The 17,488-nt window shown below is 39.8% G+C and overlaps 1 protein-coding gene across 2 annotated transcripts in view; it reads left to right on the forward strand.

The window, feature by feature from the left end:
• LOC122994616 (collagen alpha-5(IV) chain-like) overlaps window positions 1-17,271 on the forward strand; it is a 29,878-nt gene extending 12,607 nt beyond the window's left edge. For both annotated transcript variants that reach the window (XM_044369382.1, XM_044369383.1), the window contains 34 exons: window positions 182-260; window positions 1,566-1,601; window positions 1,848-2,024; window positions 2,887-2,976; window positions 3,276-3,359; window positions 3,507-3,577; window positions 3,680-3,868; window positions 4,002-4,173; window positions 4,297-4,386; window positions 4,483-4,590; window positions 4,868-4,962; window positions 5,477-5,627; window positions 5,761-5,868; window positions 6,048-6,212; window positions 6,725-6,811; window positions 9,164-9,298; window positions 9,429-9,527; window positions 9,626-9,724; window positions 10,047-10,186; window positions 10,302-10,428; window positions 10,536-10,616; window positions 10,781-10,879; window positions 11,006-11,053; window positions 11,839-12,021; window positions 12,296-12,426; window positions 12,864-12,936; window positions 13,199-13,273; window positions 13,542-13,667; window positions 14,003-14,098; window positions 14,681-14,890; window positions 14,976-15,153; window positions 15,291-15,405; window positions 15,504-15,676; window positions 16,145-17,271. In XM_044369382.1, coding sequence (XP_044225317.1) covers window positions 182-260; window positions 1,566-1,601; window positions 1,848-2,024; window positions 2,887-2,976; window positions 3,276-3,359; window positions 3,507-3,577; window positions 3,680-3,868; window positions 4,002-4,173; window positions 4,297-4,386; window positions 4,483-4,590; window positions 4,868-4,962; window positions 5,477-5,627; window positions 5,761-5,868; window positions 6,048-6,212; window positions 6,725-6,811; window positions 9,164-9,298; window positions 9,429-9,527; window positions 9,626-9,724; window positions 10,047-10,186; window positions 10,302-10,428; window positions 10,536-10,616; window positions 10,781-10,879; window positions 11,006-11,053; window positions 11,839-12,021; window positions 12,296-12,426; window positions 12,864-12,936; window positions 13,199-13,273; window positions 13,542-13,667; window positions 14,003-14,098; window positions 14,681-14,890; window positions 14,976-15,153; window positions 15,291-15,405; window positions 15,504-15,676; window positions 16,145-16,280 — 4,026 coding nt within the window. In that variant the 3' untranslated portion in view covers window positions 16,281-17,271. The remainder of the gene's footprint in view (window positions 1-181; window positions 261-1,565; window positions 1,602-1,847; window positions 2,025-2,886; window positions 2,977-3,275; window positions 3,360-3,506; window positions 3,578-3,679; window positions 3,869-4,001; window positions 4,174-4,296; window positions 4,387-4,482; window positions 4,591-4,867; window positions 4,963-5,476; window positions 5,628-5,760; window positions 5,869-6,047; window positions 6,213-6,724; window positions 6,812-9,163; window positions 9,299-9,428; window positions 9,528-9,625; window positions 9,725-10,046; window positions 10,187-10,301; window positions 10,429-10,535; window positions 10,617-10,780; window positions 10,880-11,005; window positions 11,054-11,838; window positions 12,022-12,295; window positions 12,427-12,863; window positions 12,937-13,198; window positions 13,274-13,541; window positions 13,668-14,002; window positions 14,099-14,680; window positions 14,891-14,975; window positions 15,154-15,290; window positions 15,406-15,503; window positions 15,677-16,144) is intronic.
• The last annotated feature ends 217 nt before the right edge of the window (window positions 17,272-17,488 follow it).

The following is a 17,488-nucleotide window of genomic DNA, read 5'->3' on the forward strand; positions in this document are numbered from 1 at the left end:
CATGTGTTATGCAAGCCATGGATAGAGCCAGTAGGCAAAACTAGTATTTCAGTCTTTGTCATCATTTGTAACCATGATGAGGAATGATCTTTGTACATTGTAACATTGTGTTCTGTAAGTGAATCCAGCTATTTTATTATTTCATGATTTCACTCCGAGGTTCTTGACATTTTGTTTACAGGTACCGGAGATTGAACTACTGAAAGGATACCACGGAGATTCTGGTCCCCCAGGACCACGTGGGCCCCCTGGGCCTCAAGGTAGATGAACATAATGCTGTATAATAAACAGACTGACAAATAGTGAGATGAAACACAGAGAGATCAGTGCAGCAAAGGCTAAAGTCGGTGGCAACAACTCCAGAACACTGTTCACAACTGTAAATCGACTGTTGAATCCTGACCCAGTCTGTGACCTTCTCAGTCAAGCATCTCCTGCAAAATGTGATCTGGAACATTCTTTACCAATCATGTGTCTTCTGTTAAAGCAGAAATTGTTACAAGACGGTAACAGAGAGTAAATCTTCTACCTGTTGTCATGACCCTGTCCCCAGTACAATTTTTAAACATTGTTTTAATTGTTTTTAACTCTGTCAGAGATATTAACACATCACTTGAAACTGGAATTTTTCCTGATGCCTTCAAAGCTGCAGCTGTAAAACTATTACTGAAAAAGCCACAACTTGACAGTGAAGTTTTAAGTAATTATAGACCTATATCAAATCTTTCTTTTTTAAGCAAGGAACTTAAAAAGTTGTTTTTATCCAAATTAATACTTTTCTGGATGAAAACAACATTTTTGGAATGTTTCAATCAGGTTTTAGGCCAACCACAGCACCGAAACGGCCCTTGCGAAAGTCGTTAGTGACCTCAGAATTAGCACTGATGCCAATAAGGTCTCTGTTCTGATTCTTTTGGATCTAAGTGCTGCGTTCAATACAATTTACCATGATATCCTGTTTTAAACTGGCTCCTTAGCTGTAAGGGAGGAATTTTTTTGTTACTTTTGGAGATTATGTATCAGGAAAATATTATTTGCCCTTCGAGGTTGCTCAGGGAAGCTGTCTTTATACACATAAATTTACGCACAAGAAAATAGACAGTGCAGCTTTTTTTAACTATGCTACGAAATTATGGAATACCCTCCCAAGAGCTCTGTTAACATTTTTAGAGGATAAGTGAAAACCTATTAATTAATGTCTTCATACTAATTCTTTTTTTATTATTCTTACTTGTCTCTGTTTTTACTTTCACTTATATATTTTATCATTTACTGTCTTTTTATTGTCTAATTTCTATTTGCCCTTGTTTCAGTGTGTTGCATTTTTTAAAATTTTATTGTGAAGTACTTTGAGCTACATCTCTTGTATGAAAAATGCTCTGTAAATTAAGTTTATCATTATTTATTTATTTTATTATTAAAGTCAGGGTTAGCCATGCTTGAGTAGTAGCAAACTAACATTAGTAGTAATGGTTACAACTCTGATAACTCTGTAATATTTGCTTTCCTGCAGCAAACTTGCATATAGCAGACAGAAATTACACAAGTTTCTACTCTTTTCTCAGGTGTTGTGGGGTTTCCTGGACCTGATGGACCTCCAGGTGTGCAGTGAAGTGACCATTCTCACTCTATCTATCTATCTATCTATCTATCTATCTATCTATCTATCTATCTATCTATCTATCTATCTATCTATCTGTCTGTCTGTCTGTCTGTCTGTCTGTCTGTCTGTCTGTCTGTCTGTCTATCACTCCAATGAGTTGTATTTCAAAGGTACAGAATAAAGATGTATGACTTTAGTTTTTCCTCAATATATTGGTAACCATCTGTAACTTAACACTATACAGGACGATTACCTGGGAATTATTTGCCAGGCCCACCTGGTCCCAATGGCTTTCCAGGCCCCAAAGGGGATGCTGGGGAGCCAGGGGATATTTATACTGGACTCCCAGGTCTAGATGGGGATCCTGGTGATCAAGGGCCTCCTGGAGAGCCAGGCCCACCTGGACCTCCTGAAGACAGAAGTACGTGTAGATGTTTTACCCTTTCAATTAGATGCAGTATTCATAAACTAAATACTATCAATACTATTACTTCTACTACTACTCATACTACTAATAGTGGTATTGCATTTACTTTCAGTAATACCGGCATCTTGATTTTCTCTACAGACATCTTACATGGGTGAAAGTACTTTGGGGTTTCAGTTAAAGCTTTCCTTCTCTTTTCTTTTATATATATATTTTTATATTATTTATAGCCTGCCAGCCTCTAGTTACTATACAAGAGTGTCTACACAGGAATTTCAAACTCTTATATTAACAGTTATAGGCTAAAAGGGGCTGTTTTATTTCCACTATTATATGGTGCCTATGTGGGACATTGCTCACCTTACATTGGTCAGAAGAGAGCATTTGCTTTAAAGCCACACAAATGTATTATTAAAGTAATATTTCTAGTAATATCTTAAGTGCTTTTTTGACTTGCATGAAAAACCTTTTTTACATGAGAGTTATGGATTGTCAATCTAGTTCTATGGTCACAGGCAGAGCTAGCTTGTGCTCAGTCATTCAAGGTCTATTCAACCTCATACACAATCTATAAAAGTAAAGTAGGAACACAACTCTTCATTATGTAATATGAGACTTTCGCAACTTGTTGAGTTGCATGATGAATAGTTCTGCCTGTGATCATACAACCACTCATTTAATGCAGAGGCTGGGGATGATTTCATGCACTTTGTGTTTAACAAACAAGCCAACATTTATTAGAACCTACATGGAGATACAGAAATTTGGATTCAGTTCCCAACTGTTCACATTTGGTATAAATGTGGTATACTGGGTAACCTGATAGAGTTTGTTGTTGATGTTGCTTGTACTATAGATAACAGGATTGTCAAGGGTCTACCAGGAATGAAGGGAGTGAGGGGTATGCCTGGACCAATGGGACCTGATGGGACATATGGAATGAAAGGTATGAAACTTAGTGTTATACATACATAGATAGCCACTTAATTTGTTTCAAATTGCTTGAACATCTCTTTAGACCTACTAACTTGCATTTGTTAATTTGCTCTGCTGGTTGACTGATACATGCTGTTGTTGCTACATAGCATTTTATGCAGCCCTTTAATATTTTATCATTTTTCTTTTAGTCAATCCAACAGTCTGGACTAGAATAAGTGAAAAGAAAAAGTTAAGATGTGGAAAATATAATACAATTTAATAAAAATGGGACTCACGAAAATATCCCTATGGTTATATCCCGTACAGGAGAGAAGGGGGAGGCCTGTTATGAGTGTGCCGGACCAGGACCTCCAGGACCACCGGGACGCCCCGGTCCACCTGGCACCCCTGGTAAAACCATTCACCGCATGAAAACATACAGATTCCACCAACTCTGTCCATCCATGTTCAAATGCATTATTATGTTTTACTGGAAATAGTGGTGAGTATAAATAGTTTATAACTGGAATACATATTCTATATGTTACTTTCACTCAGGATATTATCAAGGATCAGGACCCAAAGGTGATCCAGGCTTCCCAGGACCTAGAGGCCCACCTGGAATACAAGTACGAAAACATGTCTTTAATACAGTAGTTTAAAGTTGTTAATGTTGTTGTTGTTGTTTTTGTCTTCTACAAAAACTTGTAAACAATCACTCCTCCCTGAAGGGTCCTATTGGTGAAACAGGATTTCCAGGTCTCCGTGGACAAAAAGGAGAATCGTATTCCTACAACAGCCCTGGGATAAAGGGAGACAAAGGAGAACAAGGACAGCCTGGCTGGCCTGGTGAAGATGGTCATCCTGGGACTCGTGGGTTACCAGGCCACAAAGGCCACAAAGGCCCACCAGGGGATCCGGTGAGAAGGTTTTGACATTCTATTCTTTGCCATTTGGTGTCACATTTTGGCTCTTTAGAGTTTATAGATTATCAGCCAGAGTCCATTGGTAATTTCAATGATTGCTGGAATAAGTTTTCCATCCACTCTCTAGTATCCCTTCCCTGGTGAGAAAGGAGATGTTGGTTTCCCAGGTCTACCGGGGTCTATGGGCAAACAGGGACCAGATGGCTATCCTGGGCCAGTGGGATATGGGCTTCCTGGACTTCCAGGAAGTCAGGGAGATACTGGGGTACCTGGCTTTCCTGGACCACCTGGATCTCCAGGTAAATAATCACCTTGATCAATATGCAGTTTGACAAAGACATTTATATATAAAACACAAACAGACAGACAGAAACTTTGACAGCCATTGTGAGCCCTTTCTTCTCTCCCTCCTTCACTGATAGGCCAGAAAGGGGAACCCAGCCACAACCACCCCAAAGGAATTCCTGGGCCACCTGGCTTTAAAGGTCGTCGTGGTTCATGTGGAAGCCCAGGTAACTTCACCATGGCTGTATGATGGATGGATGGTCTTTATGTAACCCTACAGCAGATGATGGAGGTGTCTTTCATACTCACCTACAAATATCCAGGTCAGCATGGTAGCCCAGGTATCCCCGGGATACGAGGTTCTCCAGGGCAGAAAGGAGAAAAAGGTGATGTGTCGTTCCCTGGAAGGCCGGGAATCAAAGGAGAGAAAGGTAATCTGTATGCTATTGAGCTCAAGCAAAAAAGGCCATATGTACAGTACCTTTGTCTTTACCCACATACCTATACCCGTAGATAATTTTTACATGATTCAAGTCATTTTGTGTAAAAATCTTAATAGAAATGGAAACAGCAAACAGCTTAACAGTCTGTGTGTGTGCGTGTGCTTGTGTATCTGGGTGTGTGTGTATGTGTGCGTGTGTGTGTATTTCTCTCTCTCTCTTTCTGTGTGTGTGTGTGTGCGTATGTGTATGTGTGTGTCTTGTATAGGTGACAAGGGGCAGCGAGGTTTCCCAGGCATCACAGGTACGGGCTTGCCTGGTCGGCCAGGTCAACAAGGCCCTCCTGGTTCTCCAGGACTGAAGGTCAGACACACAAGAAAAATCTGCTATACAGTGTATATGTAGACTATGGACTATACACATCCAGTTTTAACTCCTGATTCAAGGATTTACAATATTTAATACAGTCTCAGATGAAAAACAGGAAAAAATACATGAAAGCTCCTTGAATTACATTACATTAATGTAATGTAATGCTCTATTACTTATGAAGTTTGGTTTGATACTGTATGATGACAATAGATTGTTAAAGAAAACTGTGATGATGTTTTTAAGAAAATAACAGTTTACTTCTGTGTAAAGGATAATGAAATTTCACCTCTGAGTGTAGAATTTTAAGGAATCTTCAGTGGGAGCTGAATGCTGTTTCAGTACCATAGATAGCTCCCTCTGACTTGCACGCAGTGCATTAGTGTGTGGAATTCATGTTGAAAAGTAAAAAGTCTCGACAGTTACCCAGCATTACTTCCCACCGCATAATGTCATACTGAAAGTACATAAAAAAACAAATAATTTGTTCTATACTTGTGATTTTCAGGGTGAGGGTGGCCGTGGATACCCTGGACCCCCAGGCCCTGCAGGGCCTCCAGGTGAAGACGGAGCACAGGGACCTGAAGGACATCCTGGGACCCCTGGCAGACCTGGGAACCCTGGCCCACCAGGCAATAGTGGTTTCCCAGGAGAAAAAGGTACTCATGCACCGAATACCAAACTGGAGCCTGCAGACAAGTCAGAAAGATGTAATGAGATGCATGCATACACATTCACACAAACACAAACCTATAGTCATCTATTTACTGCTTTATCCTGTGCTACATATAGGAAATAAAGGATCTATAGGGCCCCCAGGATTACCAGGTACTAAAGATTCATGTAATTCACCTGGACCAGAGGGACCAGCTGGACCAGATGGTGATCCAGGATATCCAGGTCAGTGTGCATTGAAGTCATGTGATGTACTTTACCAGGAACTCCAGAAGGACACTGAATACAGATGAAAATTAAAAATTCTGACTATTATCTTCCCTTGGGATTCATTTCTGTCCAACAAGTTTAAACAGTTTCTTCCTTTTTCCTTCCTTTCTTCTTCTTTGTCTCTCCTCTCCCAGGATCTGATGGCCTGCCTGGTGTGAAGGGAAACCCAGGTTTTCCTGGGTTTGGTCATCCTGGCTCCACTGGTGAGCCTGGTCCAGCTGGGTCATCAGTGCCAGGTTCACAAGGGTCTCATGGACAAAAAGGGATCAAGGGACAAAATGGCCTGCCTGGTCAACCAGGTACAACATTGTTTCTCTAAGAGCCCAAAACACTCATCTAATGATGTTCAGTTGTTCAGTCCAAGATAGATGTGATGTGTGTGAAGTTGTTATCTTTGCTAACTTGCGTTTTATAAAGCAGCGTACTGTATCTGAAAAGAATATATTCAGTCAAAGTGCAAATCCAGATTTCTGGCCATGCTGTTATGTTAATAAATAGGCAAATTTAGTCGAATGTGACATTTTTCTCCTGTATACATGTGTTCTCATCAAATCATATCCGTGTAGAACAGTCAGTGAAGTTGTGTCTGCTATTTAAGAAGTAATGAAAATAAACCAATGATAGTTATATGATAACAGAGAACCTTACATTGTAGTTTACAACAAAGCTTACAATTCAGAAAGAAGTACACATCAACACTGCAATGCACTCTGTGACAATGTACAGACTCTGTGCTGTAGTTTACTTCTGTACAGAATTGTAGAATTGTATTTAGAGCATGTCTTTAAATGTTCCACTTGAATTTCTTCAGGACTCAGAGGAGACCCTGGACTAGACGGGATATCAGGACATGGACCAGGAGGATTGCCTGGGATTTTAGGACCACCAGGCCAAATAGGTAACACACAAATGCAGACACACACCTTCACAAATAAGTAAATCACTATATGTATACTGTTACACACAAATAGAGCTACATTAACAAAGTTACAAAGTTTTATGTTAGATCTCAAACAATCTGGAGGTTTCTGCCACTTCCTTTTGTGGGTGATTCATTGTAGTTGTATTTGTGGATCAAAATTATGATGGTGTATTTATTTATCAAATTTGTGTTGAAAAATAGACACCATCACCTTAAAAAAGAAATACTTTGTTTAGAGAGAGTGGAAGGAGAATTGGAAATCTTAGATTCTGTCTATTGAAATTGTACCTTTAAGATCAAATGGCTTAAAAAATGTTTGGAACTCTCAGAATCATTATGGAATTTTTTACCACACAATATATTTAAAAATTTAGGTGGCTTGAAGTGTCTAATGGGGTGTAACTACACTGTTTCCAAATTGCCAGTAAAACTCAAAAACTCAAAGTCAGGCTTTACTGTTTTGGAAATTGTGTTATGTTCACAACTTATCACCACATAAGGATGTAATGCGGAACAGTGGTAATATTACTGTACAATAAAAAATATATAAAGAAAACCGGATTGAAGGGGGTATAATCTTTGTTACAGCTTTGTTTGAGGATAATATTTATAGTGTGAAAATTTCCTAGGAGTCAAATGTTTTCCAATCAAATACAAAAAAAATGTGTCTGTAATAAGGGCTATTCCCACAGGAATAATTGAGTTGAATATGAATGAAATATCACTTAGGCTATCAAAATTTAATGTTCAAGTGCCTTGTTTGAAAGTTGGTTGAATAAAATTAACAGACATAAAATGCACAAAGGAACATATAGGGAAAGAGCTTCAACACTCTGAGATTTCACCAAAAGGGAAACCTTTTTGGAATCCACAATTAGATAACACAAACTCGCACAAAGCATGGTTATGCCCCTTCCGATTCTGTGTTTTCTAACAAGATCAGAGAAATTCATTTTAAAATGTTTCATAAAATTTAACCATGTACCACAATAATTTCCAAATTTATTGACATAGATTAGGGATACATGATATTATCGGCACGTCATCGGCCGATAAAAGCTCTACAATGAAATATCGGCATCTGCAATTTCTGCCGATTATGAGAGGCCGATTTGTTGCTGTCTCCTCCACCACCTAACTGTGCTTCCCTCCACGGACTGTTTCACCCTGACGGTCCCGGTGCTTCCTCTGCAGGCTCCACTTCACTCAAGCTGCCCATCAGACCCGCTGCTTCTTCCCACTTTAACTTGAATAACAAACCGGGAGCCTGCAGAGGAAGCACCGGGACCATCAGGGAGAAACAGTCCGTCGAGGAGCTGCTAAGTTCAGCTGCACAGATAGGAAACATCTCGGCTGACAGGATGTACCACTCTGTTTGGAAAAAAAACCCTTTTTGGTTTATAACAGCGGTTGGCAACCAGCATATTAGGTGCATTACCAAGATTAAATCCTACACATTAATCCTGTCTGTCAAATGAACTCAGTGAAAACTCTACTGCTCCACCCACTTGGCAGGTTCATTAAAGTTTTCAGGCTTCCCAAATTCTTCCTTCATATACTGTCTTTCTTGATCATACTTAGTACAATCTATACTTGCATGCATAATAGTCTCCTCAGCCATCTGAAAAAAAATATGTGCAAGCGGCCACAGTGAGTTGGAAATATCGGCGTATCGGATATCGGCAAAAAATCCAATATTGTGCATCCCTAACATAGATGTTAAATGCACCTTTTGTGGCACTGAGACAGAAACAGTTATGCATTTGTTTTGTCGCTGCCCCACCTGATCTGTGTTATGGAGAGACATAGAGAAGTTTGTTTATGACAAGACTGGACATTCTATAACATTATGCCTAAAAACATTATTACTAAATTTGAATGTAATAATGAACCTTTAAGTTACATGACAAATCTTATACTTATACTTGTAGGTACATTTCACCTACATAAGGAAAGATTCCTTAAGTCCTTCCCAAGCCTTAATATTTTTCTGATTGAATTCCGTTTGTACACAGATGCCTTAATAACCATTATGATGAAAAAAAAAAGTGAACGCACATAATATATTTTAAAGAAATATTTTCTGTAGCCCCTGATTAAGATATATTGACTGGTTTTATTGTTTATTTATTATGTTTAGATACTTTATTTTATGTATTCAATTTAATTTGTTTACTTTTTCATATTTCATTTGACTAATATCTACTTTTTTCCACACACTGGGATATTGAATTGTACAGGAATGTCCATTCCACGCCCACCAGCTGAAAGTCTCTGTGTTCATAATGTTCAGTAAAGAGAGTTATTATTCCCCACGATTGTTTACAGGTGACCCCGGCCCTGATGGAGCCAAAGGATACCGGGGCCCACCAGGCATTCCTGGGGACCCGGGTCCCAGAGGTCCCAGAGGTCCTCCAGGCTCTCCTGACGAACCTGGGCCCCCAGGGGACCCTGGTGATCCAGGTAAGCTTTACAATAAACTCTTCTTGTGAAAACAGTACTTCTCAAACCACAAATGGAGGCTTATTATTATGCTGTATGGTATGGTGTATGCGCTGGTGATTATATTCTAACTCTAACTGTACTGCATCAGGTCAAGATGGTCAAGCTGGTCCCCCTGGAAATCCTGGAAGTACTGGACCAAAAGGGCAGAGAGGGATTGAGGGACCACCAGGGAGACCTGGACAGAGAGGTTTAAATTTTATATCAGTATATTGATTCACCCAAACAATCCGGCTATAATAACACATTTCAAAACTATATATGCGCTCTGTGCTTATCTGTGTCCAGGTCCAGCAGGTGATCCAGGTGTTGATGGACTAGCGCCCCCAGAAGGAAATCGAGGACCCGCTGGTGCCCCGGGAGACCCAGGAATCACAGGCCCTCCAGGTAAGACATAAACTTTAGTTTAAAGTCATACACATATATTGGTTTCTTACAAGTAAAGTAATAATACAACAGTATATAGCTGCACAATTACAGATTTACAATCAGCTTGTGTCTTTGAATTCATAAGAACCATTCTCATTTTCATAGCTAGTGAGGGTCACAGTATATTTTTAATATATAGCATTTACATATAAAAGACATTTATTAGATAATTTAAATGTACCCTAACTTTTCTTACAGACAAGAGTTGTGCAGCTGTGTATGTATAATGGTCTCTTTGAATGTACCTACTTGAAATAACTGTTTAATTTAACACTCATAGGCCTGAAGGGAATAAAAGGAGATCAAGGAATCCCAGGAGAACTAGGTTCAGATGGTTCATCAGGACTAACTGGTCCCAAAGGACTTAAAGGAGAGCCAAGCTACCATCCATGTGGCACACCTGGACCAATAGGACAAAAGGTAGTGATGACTGATCTAAAAAGAGTCTTTGTAATATTATCCATATAAATGCAAATATATGTGTTAATTTAAATAATTTTGATTTCTTTCTCTCTATTCTTCCTCCTGTCCACAGGGTGAACCAGGATTAAGCAATACTCATACAACGAAGGGTCAGAAAGGAGAACTTGGCTTCTCTGGGGCTACAGGTGCACCAGGAACCTATGGAGTCAAAGGAAATCCAGGACCTGATGGACCAAATGGTTACTTCCACTGATTATGAAACAAGGCAATTTGTAATTGGTTTTATTTTATCGTCACACTCTGTTAACCTCTCCACCTCACTTCTGTCCCAACACTGCTGTTCCAGGTTCACCAGGCTATGAAGGGCCTCAAGGTTCAGATGGGCGCCAAGGATGCAAAGGCCACCCGGGACCCAATGGACTGCCAGGCAAAGTCCTTTCCTTGTTTTTTAAATATACTATAAAAGGACACCTTAAATTTCAAATGAAACCTACAGTGTAACCTTTACTATTTAAAAGATTTGGTGATGGGTCAAGTATTATTACTATTTTAAGTCAAACTCCAGCCTTTTTTCATATTTGTTTGCCTCAGGTCCCCCAGGCTTGCCAGGTGTCTCTGGTAATCCAGGTCCTAAAGGCAACAAGGGCCAGGATGGGATTCCTGGACCAGCGGGGCCGAAAGGAGACACTAGTAAGAGGAATCCTCCATGAAATGTTCTGTGTCGCTTTATGAGCACATCCACATCTTGTAAGTGATGTCCTTTCAAAGTCATGGCTGCAGCCAAACCTTACCTATCTTTCCATCTCTTCCTTGCAGTCATGAAAGGAGGGAATCCTGGTAGGTGTGGTGACACAGGTCAACCAGGTGAGTCTCAGGTAATTGACATCATCCTTTTCCAGACTTTTACAAACATCATACCTGCGTCAGTTTCCTTCATTTTAGATATATTTGTATTTTCACACTTGGCCCATGTGAAAGGATTTGTCTTGGACACCAAGGCATTTGGCTTACCTCGAAAACTTTTGTACATTCATCGAAAAATGTTTTTGAATTTGGGAGCAGAAATAAGTTTTGGGTAAACTCAACCACTGAGGTCCCTTGCTGTACTCAACAAATATTAAAGTAATACACATGTATATGCTAGAAGTTTGATAATGAGATAAAGGTACATAAAGGTCCTTCATTTGTTTACATATTCTTATAATATCGAACAATGTATGAAATTGAGAGTTTTGTTTGTCATGTGATGGGGCCCATATTAGCACTGTAATGTACCTGTTTGACTGGGGCAGGGCCACTACAGTGGCTCAACCTTAGTGATGTGAGTGCATGCACTGTATGCATAGTGCAAAATACATTTCTCATGAGAGCCTGCATAAACCTTCTGAAATGTGAAGGTTACATGTCACACACCCATTCAAAAGTCATCTTCATCACTATTTGCATCATGGTAGTGTGACCAAATGAGCAATAATGAAGTTATTAAAAAGACACAATTTAATACTTTTTACAAAAATGGTTTGACTAACAAAAGAGACAATAACTTAGAGATCCACTGTTCAGGAAAATACTGATGACTGAAAACTCCATTCTTCACTGCTAATTAGTACTTTTGTTGACACCAATGGACTTCTCTTTCTGTTCTGTAGGCCCCCCTGGGAATCCTGGTCCTCCTGGCCCGCCTGGCACAGCAAGTCCTGGACCAATAGGAGACATAGGGCTTTCAGGTCCACCTGGGGTCCCTGGTCAGAGAGGACCACCAGGAAGAGGGGTTACATGTAGTCCTGGGTCAAAAGGAGACCGCGGCCTTCGTGGCAATCCTGGTAGCCCAGGTGAGGATGTACTGCGAGAGGATTTAAGGGTCTCACATAAACTTTTTTGTACAGCTAGTGATGCTAAATAAGAGCAATGGGATATAACCCAGATGTTCTGGTGTAGCTTTTGCTCTTCATAATGTACGAACATTGATACTTTTAAATCTGTTTTAAGTCCAAAAGATATTTCAACAAATTGGTTCCTTTTATGCTTTGCTAGGTTCTCAGTTGTCACATTTATTAAAATAAAATCATTCTCAGTAATATCAGTCTCTGCTTTCCCTGTATATAGGCTATCCTGGCTTACCTGGTCCTCCAGGACCCTCCATACCTGGTTTGAAAGGAGACAGAGGGGACATAGGGCCTAGAGGGATCCCAGGCCATGCAGGACCCAGAGGAGATCCGGGGCCTCCAGGATCAAATGTGAGTTACCCCAGCTTGTATTTTTAAGGAGTACTTGGCAAATGCCTGTCAAAAAATAGAGAAAATAAAGTCTCCATTACATACTCCATTCATATTTGTATTTTACAATGGAGGTGTGATTTTTGTGTCAAAGTTTTTTTTTTCAAAGTGTATGATAAAATGTGTTTATTGCACCAAGGTGACGTTTTGAGCACACCTGCTCTTCATCAAACTCAAGTGACATAGTATGACGCCTTTTCGAAACACTCTCACAGAGTAATAATGACTAATCAATTATTCACAGTGTGGCTTTTATTTCAGCAGGTTAACCAAGAAGAGATCACTTTCGGCATCATCTGCAATTACATACATACATATACAGTACTGAGCTTTCAAAATTTAACTGCCATACTTTGAGTCTAATCTTTGACCTTCCATTGTTTCTTTCGCTTCCCCAGGATTCAAAAGGAAGACCTGGACACCCAGGACCAAGAGGTGACCCTGGTCCTCCTGGAAGCCCTGGGCCCTCTGGTAATTTGTCATTTTAACTTGAGCCTATAGATTAGGTGCTCTCTTTCAATTCTTTCCCAGACAAAGGCAGGTCTGTCACCACAGAAGAATAATAGTCCACGATTGATTTATGTTTCCACAATTGAAATACATATGGGACAGAAAACATGGGGGACAGAGAAAAGATTTATGAGAATGAATTCCACTTGTTTTGCTTGTTTGCTTGAAGGGTGTGAAGACAAGTAAAAATTCTTGCAATCTGATTATAATCTGTGTGTTTTAGGTGAAAAGGGAAACCCTGGATACACACCGGGCCCACCTGGTTGGCCTGGGATCAAAGGTTTTCCTGGACGACCTGGTGTGTAAAAACTCTCTCTTATTATGATTCAAAATAACTGGGATTAATAATGAGCCCTTTTCATGTCTTCCAGACTGAAACTGCCTCTCCATCTTAACCCCAGATAACCTGTCTAGCACTTGAGTACTTACAAGTCACTTCTAGCACACTACTGATATTTGCAAATTCCAGACTTTACAGAAAACCAGCCATGGTTGTATATGTACTATATATACATATATTACATAATTTGGGGAATAATTTTCTAATTACTGTGCTATCCTTACAGGCGTCAAAGGTCGACCAGCGTTTCCTGATGTGATATATGAACCAGGACCCCCTGGCTTTCCTGGTTTCCCTGGCAATAAAGGAGCCCCAGGGAGGACTGGCCCACCAGGTCCACCCGGCCATATAGGTCCAAAATTTGATCTTGGCTCAATCTGTGCATTGTGATTTTAAGATCTGCCACTACTTTGTAGCTTCAGTTACTCATACAGTATTGTCCAAAGCAATACCAAAGATACTGCACTTAATTTTGTCAGTTAAATATCATTCCATTAACTAATGTATACAGTATCATTGTGTGTGTGTTTTTCTTTTGCTGAATAGACAATCCATTCTTGCTTATTAAAACTATATCATGAAAATGAATAACTAACATTCTGTGATACACGGTAATTGTCAATTCTACTAATTCCACCAAGCTGGATTTCTTTGCATTCTGCGACATCCGATCTTGTTTTTTTCCAGGCCGGCCAGGTGCCAAAGGAGTCCGTGGTTCCAGTCCAGTCGGCCAGCCTGGATTTCCCGGCCGCAAAGGAGACAAAGGAATATCAGGACTGCCTGGTGTGTGTTTGGGTTGAAAGGTTGAAAGGCTTTCCATGTGTCCATATCATAGGGTGTATGGGTCGTGCAGTGGCACAACACTTCCTAAGACCCAGGTTCAGTTCTGCCAGCAATATCACCAATTGGGTTGTGCATTCCAAAAACACATCAATCAGAGACACTTTGATCAAAGAATTGGCTGTTTATAGCAAATGCTAACAAGTTAAATGAATCATTCATCATTCATAAACACATACATGAACATTGTTAAATCAACAATACCAAAAACCAAGCACATAAAGAGGAAGTTGCATGAACTAACACTATGTTAAATTTGTGTTTGTGTGTGGGAGGGATTTTAGCTGGAGAACATGAACCTTGTGTTATGTCCACCGGGTGAAGTTCTTTGCTGGCATATGAAAAGCATATAAAAAAACACAATCTCCTCAGACCAACAGTGAGAGTTAGCAGTGACAAAGACCTTAGTAAAGGATTTCCATCTCAAAACTGGATAAATACTGCTCACATCATAAGATCTGGTCATAAGATTTGGTACTTCATTATAGTTTTTTTTCCCATTAATGGTGTGTTTTTCTGCTGCAGGTCCAACAGGCAGACCTGGAAACCCAGGCCGCAAGGGTCCTCCAGGGTTGCCAGGCAGATTTGATGCAGGTTATGTTGACAGTTTCCTGATAGCCCGACACAGTCAGAGCATTCATGTCCCTAACTGCCCTCAAGGCACCAGCTTTATCTACTCTGGCTACTCCTTCCTCTTCATGAATGGAAATGAAAGAGCTCACGGGCAGGACCTCGGTAAGAGCATGAAAACCTTTATGCCCAGAAATACTGTGCTGATTCTGTATCATAAAAAATTCTTGTTCTTAAAACTGTCTCTCAGGTTCCATGGGAAGCTGTCTCCCTCGTTTCACCACTATGCCCTTCCTTTTCTGTGATACGGAAACTAACTGCCGCTATGCTTCTCGTAACGACTACTCATACTGGTTGTCCACTGACACACCTTTGCCTCCCAGTATGGTTGCTATCACAGGGGATCAATTGGCCTCCTACATCAGCAGGTGGGATAAGAGTGCCCGCACACAAATACACAGACTCATATATATATTACTGTATATTTCCCAAGAAGATACCAAATGTTTGGTCTCTTAAATTAAGTATAATTTTGGTTGTAAATATGACTTTGTTCTTGTTTTAGGTGCTCAGTGTGTGAAGTTAACTCCAATGTCATAGCCATCCACAGCCAGACAATTCGGATACCAGAATGTCCCAGAGGCTGGGAGTCCCTGTGGTTTGGATACTCATTTGTCATGGTAAAGAAATCAATGTTTTTTCTAGGGAATCTGTAAAATTTTTCATATTCCTTTAATTTTCCATTTAATTTTCTTTCTTTGACCTTCATCCAATTTAGGAAACGGGTGTTGGTGCAGAGGGTTCCTCCCAGCCCCTGGTTTCTCCTGGCTCATGTCTTGAAAGTTTCCGCAAAGTGCCCTTCATCGAGTGTCACGGCAGGGGAACGTGTAACTACTACCCTGATTCCTATAGCTACTGGCTGGCCCCCATCAACCCCAGTAACATGTTCAGGTAAACTGTTCGGTAAAAAGTAGAGGATGTATGCCATGGAGAATACCTCCCTTTGCAGTTTAAATCAAATAATTTACAGGGTGGGGTGTATCATCATAAGTTATAAACAGCTGCTAAGTCTGAAAGAATTTCTGTCTATTTAGGTTTTGCATGTCACCTTATAATTACAGTGATGTTTAAGATGTTTTTCCACCGTCCTAATCAAAGGGAAAACGACATGTTCTTGATATTTGCTCCTGAAATGGCTCAACAGGGATCATTTAAGTTTTTCGTATTGTATTATATAAGGAACATTATTTTTGTGATTTGATAACTTTTTGTCAATGAACCATTATGCTGTGTTACTTGAAACTAACCCATTTAACAGCTATAATCCAGTACTCTACCATTATGTTATATAATAATTTGTAACTGCATCTGAATCGTGTGTGTGTGTGTGTGTGTGTGTATTTTACCCTCCTTCTACAGTAAACCTATTCCTGAGACAGTGAAGGGACCCTCTCTGCACAATGTCATTGGCCGATGTCGGGTCTGCAGGAAATCATGGCAACCTGGCACAGATCACGGACGTGGAGACAGTGACAGACGTGGAGACAGTCTTTAACATTCAGTATTTTGTTTTTCAATGTCATGAACACAATGGTTAATTTGAGGTAAAACACTCATTTGATAAACAGGCGTTTTCCTTACAAGACAATTTATGAATCTCTGAATAAAGCACACCTCAGCATTTACAAAATTGCCAGTCATTTTTGATGGCAGTTGTTGTGCAAGGTCTGATGATAATGATGATCTACATTAAAATTAATGACACATTTCATGATCCATTATATCTTACAGAGGCAGTAGTGTGCCATGGTTGGGTAATTACTGTATTTCGGTGGTACACTCAAGGCTCAATAATAGCGGAAAGTAGTAGCAATAAGGATATGTAATGATACTATTAGCAACATGGCACTGTCCTCTTAAGGATGTTTTCTACTTTGTAAATGATTTTACTTTTGTGTCCACCTAGATATCTGTTGTTCTTTAAATGCATCATCCTACATCATTCTCTTTTTTTTTTGGAAACTTTCCTCTAATGTAATTGCTGTTAATAATATTAGACAATCCGGTGATATATTGGACACAAGCCATCTGTGACTTAGACAAAGCTAGACTGTGACCATATACCTTAATAGATAAGAGCACAGCACCTACATTGCCCATGGTGCCATTCACATGTGATACTAAACATATCATGTATAAAAACATGCCCCTTAATGCCTATGACTACTGAAATTATAATGAACCAATTCTTGCAGTGAGTCATGGACACAGTATTTGCTGGTTTGTTCTGAGTGACCTAAAAAAGACTGGTGCAGTCCAGTCAATGAATGACGTAAAAACTATTAGCACACAATAAATGACACACGCGTTCCTGTGACATCTGGAGAAGAAGCATGTCGTAAATTTGACCCTCTTGCTTCGGAATTGTTATGTTGTGTTTTCACATCCAAAATATAGAGTCATTTGTGCACTCACTTTAAAAGCATTTCTATGAATTTCAAGCTTGTTAAATGGTGCATGGAAAAGATTAAACTTTATGACTCATATACTGCTTGCAACTTTTTCCAATCCATTTCTAAATGTGCTGTATGGAGGCAGCACTGCAATCAAACACATCAAACTTGTCTCCGTGGCTTTGGGACTGAAAATGCACAAGATCCTGAGTACAGATATTGTGTTGTTGATGTGTTTTTAACATTTTGTCTCTCTCTTTTGGGTTTGTCAATTGGGAGGAAATACATAAAAAAGAAATAATGGTTATTT

The sequence above is a fragment of the Thunnus albacares genome, chromosome 12 (genome assembly GCF_914725855.1).
Source record: "Thunnus albacares chromosome 12, fThuAlb1.1, whole genome shotgun sequence".
Lineage (NCBI taxonomy): Eukaryota > Metazoa > Chordata > Actinopteri > Scombriformes > Scombridae > Thunnus > Thunnus albacares.